General features: G+C 48.5%; 1 protein-coding gene across 4 annotated transcripts in view; it reads left to right on the top strand.

Moving 5' to 3' along the window:
* Positions 1 to 9,926: 9,926 nt before the first annotated feature.
* Positions 9,927 to 18,015, top strand: part of TAF1 (TATA-box binding protein associated factor 1) — a 67,135-nt gene continuing 59,046 nt past the window's right edge. For all 4 annotated transcript variants that reach the window (XM_066580853.1, XM_066580852.1, XM_066580851.1 and 1 more), the window contains exon 1: positions 9,927 to 10,050. In XM_066580853.1, the coding sequence (XP_066436950.1) occupies positions 9,943 to 10,050 (108 nt within the window). In that variant the 5' untranslated portion in view covers positions 9,927 to 9,942. The remainder of the gene's footprint in view (positions 10,051 to 18,015) is intronic.

Raw genomic sequence — 18,015 nt, 5'->3', positions numbered from 1 at the left:
TTTTTTTTACAGCGTCAATCATGCTGCATAAATAACATAAGTTTTAGGCCCGGACCCTAGTGTCCATCCAGCTGCAATGGCAACCCATCTGCCCTCCACGAATACATCACAGAGTGCTGATGATGTCACAGAGGGAGTGTACTTCGTCTGTGAATCCTTTACATGCTGCGCTGTACATTGATTGTGGAATGTAAGGGGTAAACTTACGTCTTGTGGCATTAAGGGGTTAAAGACTGCCTAGTTTAGGCCTGCACTGTCTAACTACAGTATGAGACAGAAATGGTGAACTTGTTTCTATTGTTACCATTTTGGAATACATATAACTTTTTGATCACTTTTTCTTAGATTTTTTATTACAGAAGGGGTGACCAAAAAAAGGGCAATTCTGGCGTTATGTTTTTTTTTTTCCAAATGATGTTCAACATGTCGGATAAATAATGCTTTACTTTGATAGATCAGACTCTCACAGATGCAGCGATGCTGAATACGTTTTTTTTTAATTAGAAATATAAAAAGTGGTTTTTTTTTAAACTTTTATTATTTTTTATTTTTTCTTATAATAAAAATTTTTAAAACTCATTCTTACATTTCTCTTTTTTTAAGCCCCATAGGGGATTTGAACTTGCAATTCTTTGATCACTCCTGCAGTATAATGTATCTGACAGGTAGTCTATCAAGCCATACCATAGACAATAAGCCGTGGCCTTTAGAAGGCTCCAGGTTGCCATGGCAACCAAATGGCACCTTGCAGTCTTTTTAAACCCAAGTCTCCCTGCTGCTCGCTGTGTCCTGCGCTGCAGCTCAGTCCTCGCTCCCATTGTTTGTTTATAGGCTGCAGTCCATCCTGTTTATGGGCCGTCACAGGCTGCTGCAGCCAATGACAGAGCTCAGCGCTCGATCACTGAGCCCTCCTGTCATTGGCTGCAGCAGCCTATGACATCCAGTAAACAGCTTGAGGTAGCCTGTATATGTGACTTTAGGGGGTAGACTCTGGGAAGTTGCGCAGGACGCAGTGGGGAGCATATATATGACTGGTTTATGGTGGGGAAGCTGGGTTTTATAGGAAGAAAAAATCTCAGACAACTCTAAACTCGGCTCTTAGAATGCATGCAAGGCACACAAAGGTAATGAGCAGTAGACAGCCAACTCATGCACCTAGACCCAGGTCTATGCGTGATGGGAACGATCCCGGAGAGAAAGTAAAAAAACAAACAAAAAAAAACTATAACACATTCAAAGTGCATACAAATGGAATCTATATGTATGTTATCGATGTGTTCTTCATTTCAAAAGCATACCATATATACTTGAGTATTAGCCGACCCGAGTATAAGCCGAGTCAACAAATTTTACCACAAAAAAACTGGAAAAACTTATTGACTCGAGTATGAGCCGAGCTACACTCGAGTATATACTGGGTAAAAAAAAAAGCCTCTATACTCACCTCAAAGCCGGCATCTGTGTCTGTGCGGCAAGCTGCTTGAATTCTCCCCACTGTCATCTCCCTGCTCGACTTTCAAATCCCCCACCATCAGCACTGTGTAAGTTAGCACTGTGATTGTATCAAGCACCAGCCAATCACAGCCAGGCCTCGATCATTCATAGCCAATCAGTGAATGTCATTCATCGATTGGCTGTGAATGATTGAGTTCCGGCTGTGATTGGCTGGTGCTCGATCCAATCACATTGTTGACGGCAGTGGATGACAGAGCCGAGCAGAGAGGACGCTGGGGAATGACAGCGGGGAGAATTCAAGCAGCTTGCTGCATCGCCGCCGGGAACACAGGAATTCAAGCAGCCTGCCGCACCACCACCGGGAACACAGACACCGGCTGGGAGGTGAGTATAAAGGTTTTTTTTTTAACCCTTCCCTGACTCGAGTATAAGCCAAGGGGGGCTTTTTCAGCACATTTTTATGTGCTGAAAAACTAGGCTTATACTCGAGTATATATGGTACGTTAAACATAGAAATAATACGAGACCGCCATGTTGCAATTCATAGAACAATTCATATAGATCTTCTTAAAATCAGCCTTTACGTACAGACCGTCAGTAATTAGCATTGCTTGAATGACTTGCTTAGAGGCTTCTGGAATGGAGAAGCGATAATCTTCTCTGTCGTCATTTTTTTTCCAAACGAAAAAGACAAAAACAACCTTGTTACTAATGACTTTTGTTCAGAGAGGAAGTCACAAGAAAGCTTTAAACACCTCAATATACAGAGCAAAAGCCACCCGAGCTCAGAGTCAGCTCTATTTCTGAAACGTATGTGCGTGGTTAAGGGGAAATGCTTGCAAGGCTTTCGACTCATCCTTCTGAAACCAAAAACAAGTTGTTATAAAACTTTCTGAAGTTTACATCACAGAGTCTCAAACTGTTCACCTCGGGGGAAATGTTCTGTCTAAAAATAATGCAATAATCACCTACTAATGGGGTTTCGGTCAAAAGCTTTCAAGAGGTCATCAATAGCAGAGGTCCACCACCCGAGACCCTTGCTGATCAACTGATGTGGCCAGAAGTCTCAAATTACTGTCTGTTCTGCAGTGGCCTGGGACAGCAGTGCGGCTCTTTTCCATTGAAGTGAATAGAAGAGAGCTGCGTTACTATACTGGACCACAGCAGAACCGATGGGATTTGAGACTTCTAGCTGTCTGCAAGGCCCAGGCTACCATGATGAACAAACAGCCGCCTGAGATCTCATCGCAGGTGAGCCGTTCAAGTGGTAGGGAAGCTCCTTCCCCTGTCAGGCATTATAAATGCCGCCGTCAGAACTGACAGTGGCATCTAAAGAAATAACGGCAGGGATCGGCGTTATCTCCAATCCCCATCATTGCAGCTGGATGTCAACTGTCATAGACAGCCAACATCTGCCACGTATAAAATGAGCTCTACTCCAAAGCCTATTCTATACAATGCCACCTGGCATCCACTCTACATGTATGTTGAAAGGCAGGAAGGACTTATCACATGTGTCAAACACAAGGCCCGTGGGCCGAATCCGACCCGCTGCCTCATGTTATATGGCCTGCAGCGCGCCAACGCCACTCACCACTGCAGCGATTACCAGCGCGGGTGCTGCAGCGCACACTGATGCACTAGAAACGCGTCAACAAAGTCTTCTAGTCTTTTGAGTTTTTAACATTTTTTGAACAACTAAAATTATGGTATTTAAAATATTTTTTCACGTTGGGGATAAACTGGCTATTTTCCTATACATCGTTTTTCACGTTTGGTCAAGTGGGCTACACCCCAGAGCATTGAAACAAATGATTGGTGAGCTGGTTACTTTTTCTTCTTCTTGTTCAGAATTTTCCCTTAGTCAGATTTGACACCAGAACCCATGCCCTGTGTGATACTTTATTACTGTGGCTTAGGGCTTATTCAGACGACCGTATTCACACCGGCCGATATACGGCGTCCCTCTCTGCAGGGGGAGGAGGCTGGAAGAGCCAGGAGCAGTGCTCTGAGCTCCCAGCCCCTCTCCGCCAACTTCCTGGAACTTAGCCCCACACCCGTCCCGCCTCCCCTCATTGCAAATAGTGCAGAGGGGCGTAGAGGTTGTGGGGAGAAGGCAGAAAGAGGGCGGGAGCTCAGAGCACTGCTCCCGACTCTTCCAGCCTCCTCCCCCTGCAGAGAGAGAGTCGTCTGAAGCCGCCCTTATAGGCATATTAACCCCTTGGTGTATGTTGGATGTGTGCAGAATTTGTATGGAGTGGGCTTGGGAGCCAAACCGGCTCCACATGTTGGAGGTGTCAGCTGTCTTTGACAGCCGACACCCAGCCACAGCAGCTGGGATCGGTGATTACTCCGATCTCTGCAGTTAACTCTTTAGATGTCATAGACGATACTGACCGTTTGCTTCGCAAAAGGCCCCTGCAATGAAATTAAGAGGTGCCGTTTGGTTGCTATGGCAGGCTGAAACTTTGTTAAGGCCCCCAGGTCTGCCATAGATTCTTCCTTATTAAGCCCTGTCTGCCGTGCGGCTTAATAGATTTCTTGTAAAAATACAATATACTGCAATACTGAAGCATTGCAGTATCTTGTATAAGTGATCAAACAGTTGCAAGTTCAAGTCCCGTATGGGGACTTAAAAAAAAAGTTAAAATAAGTTACATTTTTCAAAACTATTACAAAAATCAAAAATATTAAAAGTGTAACCCCCCCTTTTTTCATCTTAGCCTTAAAAGAAAGACCTATTTGGTATCATAGCATAATCACACGTAGCGCAGTTTAATATTTATGTTCTTTCTGTATTATCAGTGTAGAAAATCTATGAAGCATAAATGCAGTTCCCATCAACAAACAATGAGAGAAGTGATGGCTCTCATAGGGGGATGTTCAGAGCAGCAAGGAAGGCTCAGATATACAGCTCTCATTGAAAGACTGCGGATAGATTGAATAATAATGAAGAGGGCACAGTATCGCTGCTTCTCCTAAAGAATATCCCATTGAAAGCCCTTGGCAGCAAAGAACACAAAGCATCTATTTACTGCCATGAGTAATTTGTGATTGCGTAAGTCCAGCATGACAGACAGCGAGAATACCAATGCCACTGTTATCAATATATTTCTCTGTACTATATTCTGTACAGGGAGATAGGTTGTTGTAAAAATTATTTTATACAGTAAAAGGGGTTTTCTGGGACCCCCACGATCAGCTGATTGAAGAGACTGCCGCGTTCTTCAGTTCGACAGTCACATGGTGTAAGACACCGAACACACCTGCTATGAAACGTACAGCACTGTGCCTGCATGCAGTGAAGTGGCTGCGGCACTCACAGGAGCGCCACAGTCACTTCGGAGAGCTGATTGGCAAGGGTCCCAAGCGGCAGCCCCCTACTGATCTTATATTGTTGACCTAGTCCAAGGACAGGCGATCAATATTCTAGGGCCCTTTTACATGAGATGACCTATAGAGCCTCGTGTGGCGCAGAGTGCTAAGCTCTCGCTCACGACCTGAATGTTGCAGGTAATTTCCCGCATGGTTCAGGTAGCCGTCTAAAGGTTGACTCAGCCTTTCTTCCTTCTGAGGTCGGTAAAATTACTTGAAAGTGCCTCGGATCAGGTGCGGATGCCTGACTGGTCGTCCCAGAGATAACTGTTCCTGTTCTTTTACACAGGCACGATCATAGCAGGCTGGGGGAAGGCACCATTGGTGCAAATTTCGACTGGAAATCAGCTGCATATCCGCAACTGATCTCAGAAGGCACGGCGCTCATCTCCGAAGTTTTCGACTGTCAGCACTTCCTTCACCCAGTACCCGGCAGCTCATTCATACAGACCGCCGGAGGTTGCAATGGAGCCTGTACAAGGAAGTTCGTTCTTTGAAAATAGCCTCATGCATATTTCTATTTCTGTGACTGAGCTGCATTTAAGCACAAGCCTGATGAATCCTTAAATTGACATTAGCTCTACCCCCAAATCTAAGACCTGGGCCGAGGGAATACAGCAGCCGGATGGGGCAGCAAGCTATACATGAGGCCGGGGCAGCAGGCAGGTGTTGGTGATGGCTAGAGCAAGTGATTGCAATACAATGAGGTCTACTTCACACTAGCGATCGCGGTTTCGCCCTGACAAAATCGCAGCACAATTGCAATTGTGGTCAGGCTTTTTTTGAGTGTGAGCGACGCTTTTTCTTGAGAATAATATCGCATCGCTGCCACCTGCGATCAAATCTCGCAATTTTTTTTTAGTGCGAAAGTCAATAGGACTTTCAAAAGTTAAAAACACATAACACAAAAATCGCAAGTTCGTACGTTATGCGATAAAAAGGAGGTTCCATAGGAAACATGGGCGGTAACCCCCCCAGTCCCCCAGCGACAAGTCTATGTGACAGAACCCTCCCCAGCGACAAGTCTATGTGACAGAACCACCACCCATGGCGACAAGTCTATGTGATAGCGGATCACCCCACCGCAAAGTGACAGCACCCCCCCACCCCCAGCAAGTGTAATGTGACATCCCCCCCCCAAGCACCCCCTAAGTGTAGTGTAACAGCAACACCCTTGCAAGTGTAATGTGACATCAACCCCCAAACCACACCTAAGTGTATTGTGACAGCACCCCCCCCCACCAAGTGTTATGTAACAGCGGATCCCCCCACCGCAAAGTGTAATGTGACAGCCCCCCCCCCCCCGACAAATGTTGTGTGACAGCGGATCCCCCCACCGCAAAGTGTAATGTGACGGCCCCCGCCTGACAAGTGTTGTGTCACAGCCCCCCACCCTCCCAGTTATGGTGACAGCCCTGCCCCGAGTAGTAATACTTACCCTCCAGCTGAGCACTGGTGGACGCTCCTGCCGAATTGGCTTCACGACACGCTTCGCGAGCCAGCAGGTACTACTGCGCATGCGCGAAGAGTCAGGCACGCACCCACGGCTCGCAGACCGCTACTATGTATGCGCAAAGAGACAGGCACGCACCCACGGCCCGAAGACCGCTACTGCGCATGCACGATTAGAGGAACAAGAGGAGAAGACAGAAGAAAGAAAAAGGTTGGTAACCAGGGACGATGGAATGGTAAGCATAGGGGAAGGCACTCTTCTAGGTAAGTATATATATCTTCTGTATGGCTCATTTACAATGCATATAATGGCCATACAGAAGTGCATACATACACTTGCTATGGTGGGACAACCCCTTTAAGTCACTGAAAAAACTGAGTAAACTGCATTTAAATGGAACAAATTCTGAGTGGCTAAACAATGGATTTTATGCCGGCTAAAAACCAGCGCTGAACGACAATTGACTGAATAATGCACGACTGCCCGCGTTTACATGTAACGATTATTACTTAATGTCGACTGTTTGAATGAGTTTTGAGCGATAATCATTGCGTGTAAAGGGGCCTTAAGTCTGCAGGATTTTATACTATTGTTGTTGATGGAGGTACTGTGAGTTATAGTAATCTAATATTAAAAGGCCTACAGGCTTTTTCTTGCACCACACTTTGACCCCTTTGCGTGACCTTTGGTGGATGATTTTGGTGTTATTAGATTTGTGACATCCTTACTACCGCCATAAAACCATAACGTTTGATACATTGAGTGACCTGTCAGGCCAGGTCAAAGTCCCTATGTTAAGTCTAGTCCAGTGTGACTGTTGCCATGTCCAAAACATGGAAGACCAAGCCGTGGATGGCGAACAATTCTTAAAACATTTACAACCATCTTCCCAAACATTTTATGTTTGCGTAGCGAATAGAGATGAGCGAGCCTACTCGGTAAGACAGTTACTCGAACGAGCATCGCTCTTCTTGAGTAACTGCTTAGTGATCCGAGCAGGCTCGGGTGGGCTGCGGGGGCGGGGTGGAGTGGAGCGGTGATCTCTCTCTCTCTCTTCCGCCTGCTCCGCTCTCCCCCGCAGCCCCCCCCCCCCCTGAGCCTGCTCAGATCACTAAGCAGTTACTCGAGAAGAGCGATGCTCGCTCGAGTAACTGCCTTACCGAGTAGGCTCGCTCATCCCTAGTAGCGAACATCGGGTCAATCTAGGATCATGAACTTTCATACAGATCGGGTTGTGGAGGCAGCTCATCAGCTGTGCAATCTGATCTGCATGAAAGTTCAGGCTACTGTTATAACTTAGGGTGCTTTTACACGCAGTGGAAAATCGTTTGCCCGAGCGAATGACTCGCTTGCTTTCAAGTGATGACTGTTTACACATTTAAATTTCTGGTCATTTGGCTTGTTAGTTCGCTCGTTTCTCCGTCAAGGGTAGTGTTTACACTGAACAATTAATTGCTCAGGTAGGCGTAGACATGTGCGAATGAAGCCATAAGTATGTGCGTTCGGAAGTATGTGATTGGCTGTTGGAAAACAAAAGTGGGTTTTAACACGCCCATAAAGTGCTCTACTGTTGGCTGTAAAAGCATCGGATGATCACGGAAGTACATCATGACGCAACATTAAATCCTCGAGGACTCATTCGCGTTGCGATATTGCCTAGAGAGTGTCACGTGCTGCTGCCACCTGTGAGAGGTTTCTTTTTTGCTCCTTCTAAGGATACCTTGACCTCTGTACAAGGGAACAAGGATTTCTTCATTCGATCACCTTGAAGTATTGCCCACTTCTTCAAGGTAATATTCGTAAGAGTGAATGGTTCAGACTATAAAGCTATACTCCATAGCCTCCAGTACGCTTTTCTACTCGTTGCAGTGAATAGACTTGTCGGCGTATGCCTCGAGGTAGCCAACAAAAATGTCTTGCAGGTGACAGCACCACATGGCTTTATCTAGGCCTTTGTAACGGCCAATGGAGAGCCACGTGCGCTGGCGCCTGCGAGACACTTTTGCTTACTACTAGAGATGAGCGAGCGTACTCGCTAAGGCAAACTACTCGAGCGAGTAGTGCCTTATGCGAGCACCTGCTTGCTCGTCTCAAAAGATTCGGGTGCCGGCGGGGGGCAGGGAACGGCGGGGGAGAGTGGGGAGGAAAGGGTGGGAGATCTCTCTCTCACTCCCCCCCCCCCCCCCCCCCTCTCACTTCCGCAACTCACCGCTCTCCCCCGCCGGCACCCGAATCTTTTGAGACGAGCGGGCAGGTACTCGCATAAGGCACTACTCGCTCGAGTAGTTTGCCTCAGCGAGTACGCTCGCTCATCTCTACTTACTACTTTGTGGGGTACTTTGCTCCGCTGTGTGAGCCAGTTATCGCTGCGTATAGCACTGCTCATGGCAGAGTATCTCAGGCACCCTGCCATGCGCAGTGTGACTAGCTTTTTCTTAAATTCCTCCCTCTGTCTTTGAACGGCTTTGTGTATAAAACGCCGCACATACACAATTTATTGCATATCTGCAGGGTTTAATACGCAACCCATAGAGAACAATAGGGCGGTACTCACGTAAAATAGAACATACCGCGTTCTTTATTACGCGTGTATTCCACACAATAAAAGACTGCAGTGTGAGTGGGTCCATGAAAATCAATGTATTTTCATTGACTCCATTCACAGAGTAATACACTGTGAAATTAAGCTCACGGCAATGAGCCTTAAAGAGGCCTTAAGATGTAACTCAGGGTGCTGCACGCAGTGATTGGACTATTATACCTTTCTTTGTTCTACTTTTTGCAATTAGAAAATCCTGTGAATCAGCTACTTTTTCAGACGAGCTTGGGAAAAACACTTAATTGCTAGATGTTGCGATGCACCGTACAGTCGGGCATACCCGGTTGACGAGTCTGTGATACCCCTTCAATATCACCAAATAATAAGTGATTACCCCCACACCTCCCGCTCTTCTATTTAGTTCAGTTGCAGCAGTCACATGGTTTTTTTACCCACATGACTGCTGCAGCCAATAGGAGGCCGGACGGGGACGCCATCAGTGACTTTACGTCAACTTGCCTTAGCCACTCTCACACCCAGTCGTCAAAACAGCGCGATTTTACCACCGTTTTTGGACAGCGGTTTTTAACGCACCCCATCATTGTCATGGGTGATGAGGCGCGTTAATCACGGTAAAATAGAGCAGATAGCGCCGCATTCAAGCACGTCTGCGAGGCCCCATTAAAATCAATGGAAGCGTTAAACGGCGGAGTTCAAAACGGCGTGGTAAAAATGGATGTGTGAGCGTGGCCTTAGGGTTTCTGCATTAGAAGCCCACAATACAGCTTTATGTGATGTCACCCGTCATATTCTGTAAGTATATTACTTTTATGTAGAGGGGGCCCCAAAAAACTCAAGAAAACCCCTTTAACACTTTCTGCCCTTGTTCTGGCATTCTGGAATATGTAGTTTCACAGCCCTTTATAAGCTGTATATAATACACAATACTCTCACTACATGTATAACCACAGCCTATCACGTGACCGCATCCTCAGCTATCGCTTCTCTTGGCGCCTACTGTACGTTTTAGTGTACCGGAAGCGGAAGTCAGTGCGTTCCACCGTGGTTGGGTTTTTACCACATACACTTCCGGTTACTCGCCGCTCACTTCCTGTGCAGAATGTCGGACTCGGAGAGCGATGAGGAGCGGCCGTTTTCCATCACCGGGTTCCTCTTCGGGAACATTAATGAGGACGGACAGCTGGAGGACGACTCGGTGCTGGACAAGGTGACTAGACCGGCCTGCGCAGCCATGACGCGTTGCTATGGCTACTGTCAGTGCAGTATATAGAATGCAGTAAGCTGGTGGGTGGCAGGAGGACGTTGTGTCTGATCGCTCTGGTCGGTGAGGACAGGTATACCGCCTGCCTGCTTACGAGCGCTCCTCTACAGTATGGCGGTCGGCGCTTGTTGCTCGGTGTAAGGGAGCCGCCATCAGGGTGAGCGTTGTGTGCGCCAAACATCAGCAGTTGTTTGTAGCACGTGTAAACAGCAACCGGTTGTTGACAACTCCTGAACTGCGAATGCCCGATCCAGCGGGGATCGTAGCGGAAACGTCCGCATCCAAAACGGAGTCGGGATCCGTACCGTCCGTGTTTTGTGCTCCCGGCTGCCTCTGGTGAGCACAGCGCTGGTAGTCACACGTCACCTGACCAGCGGCGCTGCGCTCACCAGAGGCCGCCGGTTAAGGTAGCGCCGAGGTATGGCTGACGGTACGGATTCTCACTCTGTTTTGGACGCGTAAACGTTGCAGAATTTACTGCGAAATTACCGGTAAGCCGCCGTAAACGTTCCCGGTTTCACATTGTATTGACATTGTTGATGCGGCGAGACGATCTGCAGCGGTTCTGCTACGTGTAAACATACCGACCGGCGCAGATGGCGCCAGTAACTGGAACAAACTCCAATCAACTTTCAATGGGGACGCGATTGTCTTCGCACGGGACGTAAATGTCGGGGGATTTCCTCAGTGGGGAATCTACGGCCTTTAGGCCGCTCTCAGACATGCGCGGTCCACCTGGTTTTATTTGTTTATATTTCCCGCTTCGCGGCGGTGTGTATACATGTAGCCCATATACAAATACATTCTGTATGGGCACCCATAGAGAACAGTGGGCTCTTACGCACCTATGTACCTGCCAAAATAGGATATCATATTGGTACTGGTGTACCTTGACGCCACCAGGAAGTGCTCCTGGTGACTCGCCTCGCTCCTGATTGGCTGCCGGCAGGCTGCTATCGCAGGCCCTGGCTGGCAGTCAGTGAGCAGAGAATAAGGACGGGGAATCAGCGTCGGCAGTGAGAGCTGCAGCAGGTACAGGAGGCAGGGGAGCAGTAGCAGACAGCGGGCCTGCTCCCTGCGGCTGTCCTCTGCCACCTCCGCTCCCTGCTGTCAGTCTCCCATTTAATGGGCTGGCTCCCGTCGGCGCTTCACACCACTGTCACTGTGGCCATCTCCCCTGCAGTGTCCCTGCTCCCGGCGGCTGTCCTGCCTCAGGTCCGGTCCCCGCTCTCACTCACCCCGTCTGCCCTGTAGTGGCCCCGCTGCCGCCAGCTCTTCTCTCGCACCACCAATGCCCTTTCCAGCCCTGCTGTCAGTCTCCCATACACAGGTGGGGGCTGAGCAGGGAGGCTTCTGTGAAGGGGAGTAGCTGAGCTCTGCTGCATCAGAGCTCCCCTGTCACAGGAGCAGCTGTATGGATTTTTCCCTGTTCTCCACAGTTAGGGTTTGGGTTACTTGTCCTGGTAGGCTTACATTATTAGCTGTACAGTCTTCCAAGGAAGCCTCTTCAGCTAATAACTGAAGCCTCATCGGAAAAATTACCCGAACCCTAACCGTGGAGAGCAGAGAAAAATCAATACAGACGCTGCAGCTAAAACCTTCAAGGACCTTCTGCTATACAGCCAATCGGGAGCTAGGAGTGTGACAGGGGTGTTCTTGCATCCAAGCCGTCAAACCCCTAGCTTCCGGTGGCATCAAGATACACCACTACCCATCTTATCACGCAGTGCGGGCACGCTAATGTGATTGGAACTGCGTTACGAAATGTCATTGATTGCCTGCGAGTTACCGCGTATCACACGGTGTTCAGTGCACGCATAATTCGCGGTAATCATACGCCCGTGTGCTCCCGGCCAGAGTCATGTGGATGAGATTTAAAAAATAAAGGTGGAGCAGGGAAATTTCGCACTGAATTTGCAGCGTGTTTAAAATCTCAGTTTATTCAGCAGATTTTGACAGCGGGTTTTAACCTTTGAAATGAGAAGATTGAGACCCGCAGCAAACCCCCCCCCACCCCCCCATCTAGGTGCAGATTTTCTGCGTGTTTGTGTCTGGTATTCTACGATGAGAAGTTGGCCATCCCCGTGTGGCGTCACCCTTATGGCTAATGCCCACGGCTGGATTTCCGCTGCGCGAAATACGGCCGAAATCCGTGGTGTTACATTGCAGCTATTAGGTTCTATTGAGCCTAATAGCTCAATGTTCATGCTGCGGAATTCCACATCTTAAAGTAACCCGCTGCATGTCCGCGGGAATACGCGCGGCTGACTTCCATTGTAGTCAATGGAAGCTGGCCGTCACATTATACTTCCACTGTAGCACAGCAGAAGTATAGCGTGAATACGCTTCACCGCCGGCCGCGTCCTATAATACTGCCGGCCGCGTCCTATAATACTGCCGGCCGCGTCCTATAATACTGCCGGCCGCGTCCTATAATACTGCCGGCCGCGTCCTATAATACTGCCGGGCGCGTCATGCGGAACTCGCACAGTGAATCCCGGGGGTGAGTATGGGGTCTTTGGGGGGGCGTCGTGACGGACTCTGCTGCGGTATTCTTGCGGCGCCTGTCACGGCTGTGGGCATGAGCCCTTAGGTTGCCATCACATGAGTGCTGGTGTTTCCCGAATAGTTGCCACGCTGACCCGGCAATCAGTACTATTAGCCGAGCTTTAGCAGCGCTGTAATAATGGCCTTTAGGGTACGTTCACACGCAGGGGAATCGCTGCAGATTTTCTGTTGCAGAAAATGTGCATCGTTTTCCAAATGATGTGGATTGTGACGCAGATCTGCAGCGGACGTCATCCCCTCAACTGAAAGGGGGGAATCCACTGCGGATCCACATTAAAATCTACGTTGGTAGTGCGGATTTTGACAAGGAATTTGCCGCAGATTTTCTGCTATGTGTAAACACAGCCTTAGGCCGCCCTCATACAGGCGTTTGCAGAAACGCTGTGTTTACTGTGTTTCCAGCAGCATTGGCACGCGTTTTGACAGCCTTTTGCCTGCGTTTTCAGCACAACTGAAAACGTAGCCAAGGAAGCTGGAAATGCCAGAACTCGGCCAACTGGCATACCAACCTGCATTTAACCCTATTAAAAATGCAGTACGAAGTTGTGCCGCGTTTTCAGCCGCCCATTCATCTCAATGGGAAACACACAGCTGAAACCTCCGAGAATAGAACATGCCACGCTTTAAGCCTTGTATAAGCAGCCTCATTGAAATGCATGGAAGCGTTGTACAGCGTTTAGCGCAGCGCTAAACACTATACAAAAACGCCCGTGTGAGGGAGGCCTGATGGTTTGTTCACACGGAGCGGAAATACTGCAAGGCTTCAGCTGCGGGAAGGCTGGGGATTTTTTTGCATCCAAAATCAAGTCAAAATCCACTCCGCGGACTCCATAGCGGTGGCGGCGGGTGATGGATGTGAGCTGGTGGGAGGTTCGGTTTTGCAGGCTGAAATCAGCTGTGGATCTGCGGCTGAAACCCGATCAAAGATCGCATTGGCGTTGCAGATTTTGACTCAGTTTTTCACGCGTTTTTTTAGCGCATTTTTCCACTATGGAAAATCTGCGGTAATTTCACAACGTGTAAACATCTCCTTAAGGGTGGATTCAGACGGCTGTATATCGGCTCGGTATTCACGCCGAGCCGATATACGGTGTCCTCATCTGCAGGGGGAGGAGCCTGGAAGAGCCAGGAGCAGGAACTGAGCTCCTGCCTCCTCCCCGCCCTCTCTCCGCCCTCTCTCCGCCCTCGCCTCCGCCCCCTCTCCACCCCTCTGCACTATTTGCAATGAAAGGAGGTGGGACGGGGGCGGGGCTAAGTTCTGAGAATTAGCCCCGCCCCTGACCCACCTCTCCTCATTGCAAATAGTGCAGAGGGCCGAAGAGGAGGCAGAGAGGGGGCGGGAGGTCAGAGCACTGCTCCCGACTCTTCCAGCCTCCCCCCCTGCAGAGAGAGATGACGTATATCGGTTGGGTGTGAAAACCCAGCCAATAGACGGTCGTCTGAATCCAGCCTAAGGAGTGTTACTTCCATTTTCATGCGGGAGATGATTGCCATTATAGTGAAGAACGATCGTTAATTGGTTGCATCCGTCAGCAGCACTAGGCAGGACGGGATGTACTAACGACAAAGCATTTTTTTTTTTTTGCCCGCATGAGAGATCTGATCCCAGACATATCCAGTAAAAGCCAGAAGAAGTTGCACCCGCAGCACCATACGAAAACCCGCTGTGGGCAGGGCCAATTAATATAAAGAGCCAAGTTATAGATCCAAATCCCCGTAGACAATCCAAGAAGAAAACAAATACTTGGCAGCATAAGTTGGTACAAAGCAGTAAAACAAGCTTTATTCTCCCATAACGAAAAGACAAGCAGCTATGTTTTTTTTTTGTCTCTTTGCTTGCCTCTTCATTGTAGGAGAATAAAGCTTGTTTTACTGCTTTGCACCAACTTATGCTGCCAAGTATTTGTTTTCTTCTCTGATCTCAGACATAATCGTGCTGGCGATGATTGGTAATGAGCGTTGGGGTGCCGGTGTCATGGAGCAGTACAAATAACCTCAAGGTCCCCTTGTAAGTTTGTCGTACAGTCATGCTATAATGGTGTTATGTCCGGCACTAGTGAACCATATGGGCACACAATGGATTATCAGGGCTGCTGAGGTGGCATTGATGGCGTCTACCCATGACAAGGGATTGTTCTCCAGTGTGGGCACATTGTAGTAATGGAGAGTTTCGCAGTCCGGGCTGATGTGGGTTGTACAATGGCCCTCCCATGATCGGCGTAATGGCATATACAAATGGTCTGGATAGGACCTTGTTCACACCAGTCATTTTTGCAGTATGTCTTTTCTTTGGTGCAAAGAGATCCACTTTTGCAGCTGCTCACGTGCACCAATACGTCTTGATTAACCCTTTCCAATCCAATTTATATCCCGGTTTTCCTAGGGGGCTTACTCTTTTTCTGCCATTATACAATGGCGCTATATGCTGGCTAAAGCCAGTACTGCATGAGGTGGCATGTTGGATAGGCTTTGACAGAAAAGAGGCTGGCAATATACAGTAAGAGAACCCCGACGGACGTCTACCAACATAGGAGCTGTACAGCCTCAAATCATAATGTCTTCAGACGTCAGACATTGGATTGGAAAGGGTTAACTGTCAACAAAAGCAACCTGCTAAAAAAAAAATAGTAGTGCGAACCTCCTTGAAAAGGGTCCCTTCATTTACAGTAGCTCATAAATATATGGGGGCACTATCATTCACTAGACTGATCTAACGTATGATAATCAGAAGGAAAGGGATCCAGTACAAAGCCTCAATGAAGAAACTTGGGGTACGGTCCCACGTAGTGGTTGACATGCGCCGCTAATACACCAACAACCCCTTTTGGTGATGAGGGTCGGTACCAGTTACAGTTAGTGAAGACTTGATTCATCAGTCAGCTAAACAGACCCTCATCATCCGCAGGGTTGTTGGCCGTATCGTTGCTGCAACCACTGCCAGGGACTGTACCCGTGACTATACATTAATAACATCCCAAAGTAGAGATCACACAGCTCCACTTCATAACACTTATCTCCTAAGGATCGTGTATGAATGGACAAGATAATTCACCCAAAGATTTGTTTGTCCGATCATTGGGCCATATAAGTGTGCCAACGATCCACTGGCAAACCAACGGATACTTGTTTCTTCGGTTGATCGTCTTGTCTGTGCAAGCATAAAACTGCTCACTGCTCGTACGATCGTATTAATGATCATTCAAGCCCATACTGCAGGTCATTTGCTTCTGTAATTGCACTTTTGAAAAAAAAAAAAATCCCGCTCCCTAGAAGAAGTTGTCGTTTTGCTGCAGTTCCATCTCAGGCAGATATGTAAATGATGAGAGTACTAGAACCTCCATACCCACCCCTATAACATCTTGTATCCAAGCTAGAGGCAGTACAACAGGGTACTAGAACCTCCATACCCACCCCTATAACATCTTGTATCCAAGCTAGAGGCAGTACAACAGGGTACTAGAACCTCCATACCCACCCCTATAACATCTTGTATCCAAGCTAGAGGCAGTACAACAGGGTACTAGAGCCTCCATGCCCGCCCATATCACATCTTGTATCCAAGCTAGAGGTGGTACAACAGGGTACTAGAGCCTCCATGCCCACCTGTATCACATCTTGTATCCAGGCTAGAGGCGGTCCAACAGGGTACTAGAGCCTCCATGCCTGCCTGTATCACATCTTGTATCCACGTTAGAGGCAGTAAAACAGGGTTACTAGAGCCTTCATGCCACCTGTATCACATCTTGTAGCCACGTTAGAGGCAGTACAACAGGGTACTAGAGCCTTCATACCTGCCCATATTACATCTTATTTCCAAGCTAGAGGAGGTACAACAGGGTACCAGAGCCTCCATGCCCGCCCATATCACATCTTGTATCCACGTTAGAGGCGGTACAACAGGGTATTAGAGCCTCCATGCCCGCCTGCATCACATCTTGTATCCATGTTAGAGGCGGTACAACAGGGTACTAGAGCCTCTATGCCCGCCTGCATCACATGTTGTATCCAAGCTAGAGGTGGCCCAATAGGGTACTAGAGCCCCCATGCCTGCCCGTATCACATCTTGTATCCACGTTAGAGGCGGTACAACAGAGTACTAGAGCCTCCATGCCCGCCCATATCACATCTTGTATCCACGTTAGAGGCGGTACAACAGAGTACTAGAGCCTCCATGCCCGCCCATATCACATCTTGTATCCACGTTAGAGGCGGTACAACAGAGTACTAGAGCCTCCATGCCCGCCCATATCACATCTTGTATCCACGTTAGAGGCGGTACAACAGGGTACTAGAGCCTCCATGCCCGCCCATATCACATCTTGTATCCAAGCTAGAGGAGGTGCTACAGGGTACTAGAGCCTCCTTTACATTTTTTTTTTGATTGAGGTGACAACCCTACCTGGACCGCACATTTTCAGCCAATCAGGTGGACAGAATTTTGTAGTTCGCCCATAAATCTTCAGTTGCTAGTAAGTTCCAGGAGGCTGGTTACAAGCTGCTCACTAGGTGGTATCTTGTTCCCCTAAGGCCTCTTTCACACGCAGCGATTCTGTAGTAGCGATATCGCCGCTCTGTACACACGATCTTGTAGCGTCAGGGATGCTTTTTTCTTGGGAAAATTGTAGCATCAAATCGCTGCTACCCACAATTTTCTCGTGAAAGTTAATAGGACTTTCTAATGTTAAAATCACATTGCAAGTTTGTGCTCTGCCATAAACAAAGAGGCTCCATAGGGAAACATGGGCTACAGAACATCACAAATCACGGCTGTATAGAGCATGCCGCGAATTTGTAGTCCCACAATATAGCAGCCTACAAAGCATCGCTCATGTGATGGAACCCATAGGAAAGCAGGGGCTCCACATGCAGCACAATCTCCCTCTCTCTGTTTACTGCATCTCTCTGACCTGCCTGCAAAAACTTATTGGAAGTCCATCCTAGAACACTTAAAGGGGTTGTCCCGCGCCGAAACAGGTTTTTTTTTTTCAATAGCCCCCCCCGTTCGGCGCGAGACAACCCCGATGCAGGGGTTAAACAAGAAAACCGCACAGTGCTTACCTGAATCCCCGCGCTCCGGTGACTTCTTACTTACCTGGTGAAGATGGCCGCTGGGATCTTCTCCCTCGGTGGACCGCAGGTCTTCTGTGCGGTCCATTGCCGATTACAGCCTCCTGATTGGCTGGAATCGGCACGTGACGGGGCGGAGCTACAAGGAGCCGCTCTCCGGAACGAGCGGCCCCATTCAGAAAAGAAGACCGGACTGCGCAAGCGCGTCTAATCTGGTGATTAGACGCTGAAAATTAGACGGCACCATGGAGACGAGGACGCTAGCAACGGAACAGG

Source organism: Eleutherodactylus coqui, chromosome 10 (genome assembly GCF_035609145.1).
Source record: "Eleutherodactylus coqui strain aEleCoq1 chromosome 10, aEleCoq1.hap1, whole genome shotgun sequence".
In the NCBI taxonomy this organism is placed as follows: Eukaryota; Metazoa; Chordata; class Amphibia; order Anura; family Eleutherodactylidae; genus Eleutherodactylus; species Eleutherodactylus coqui.
This window is presented reverse-complemented; position numbering and strand designations above follow the sequence as displayed.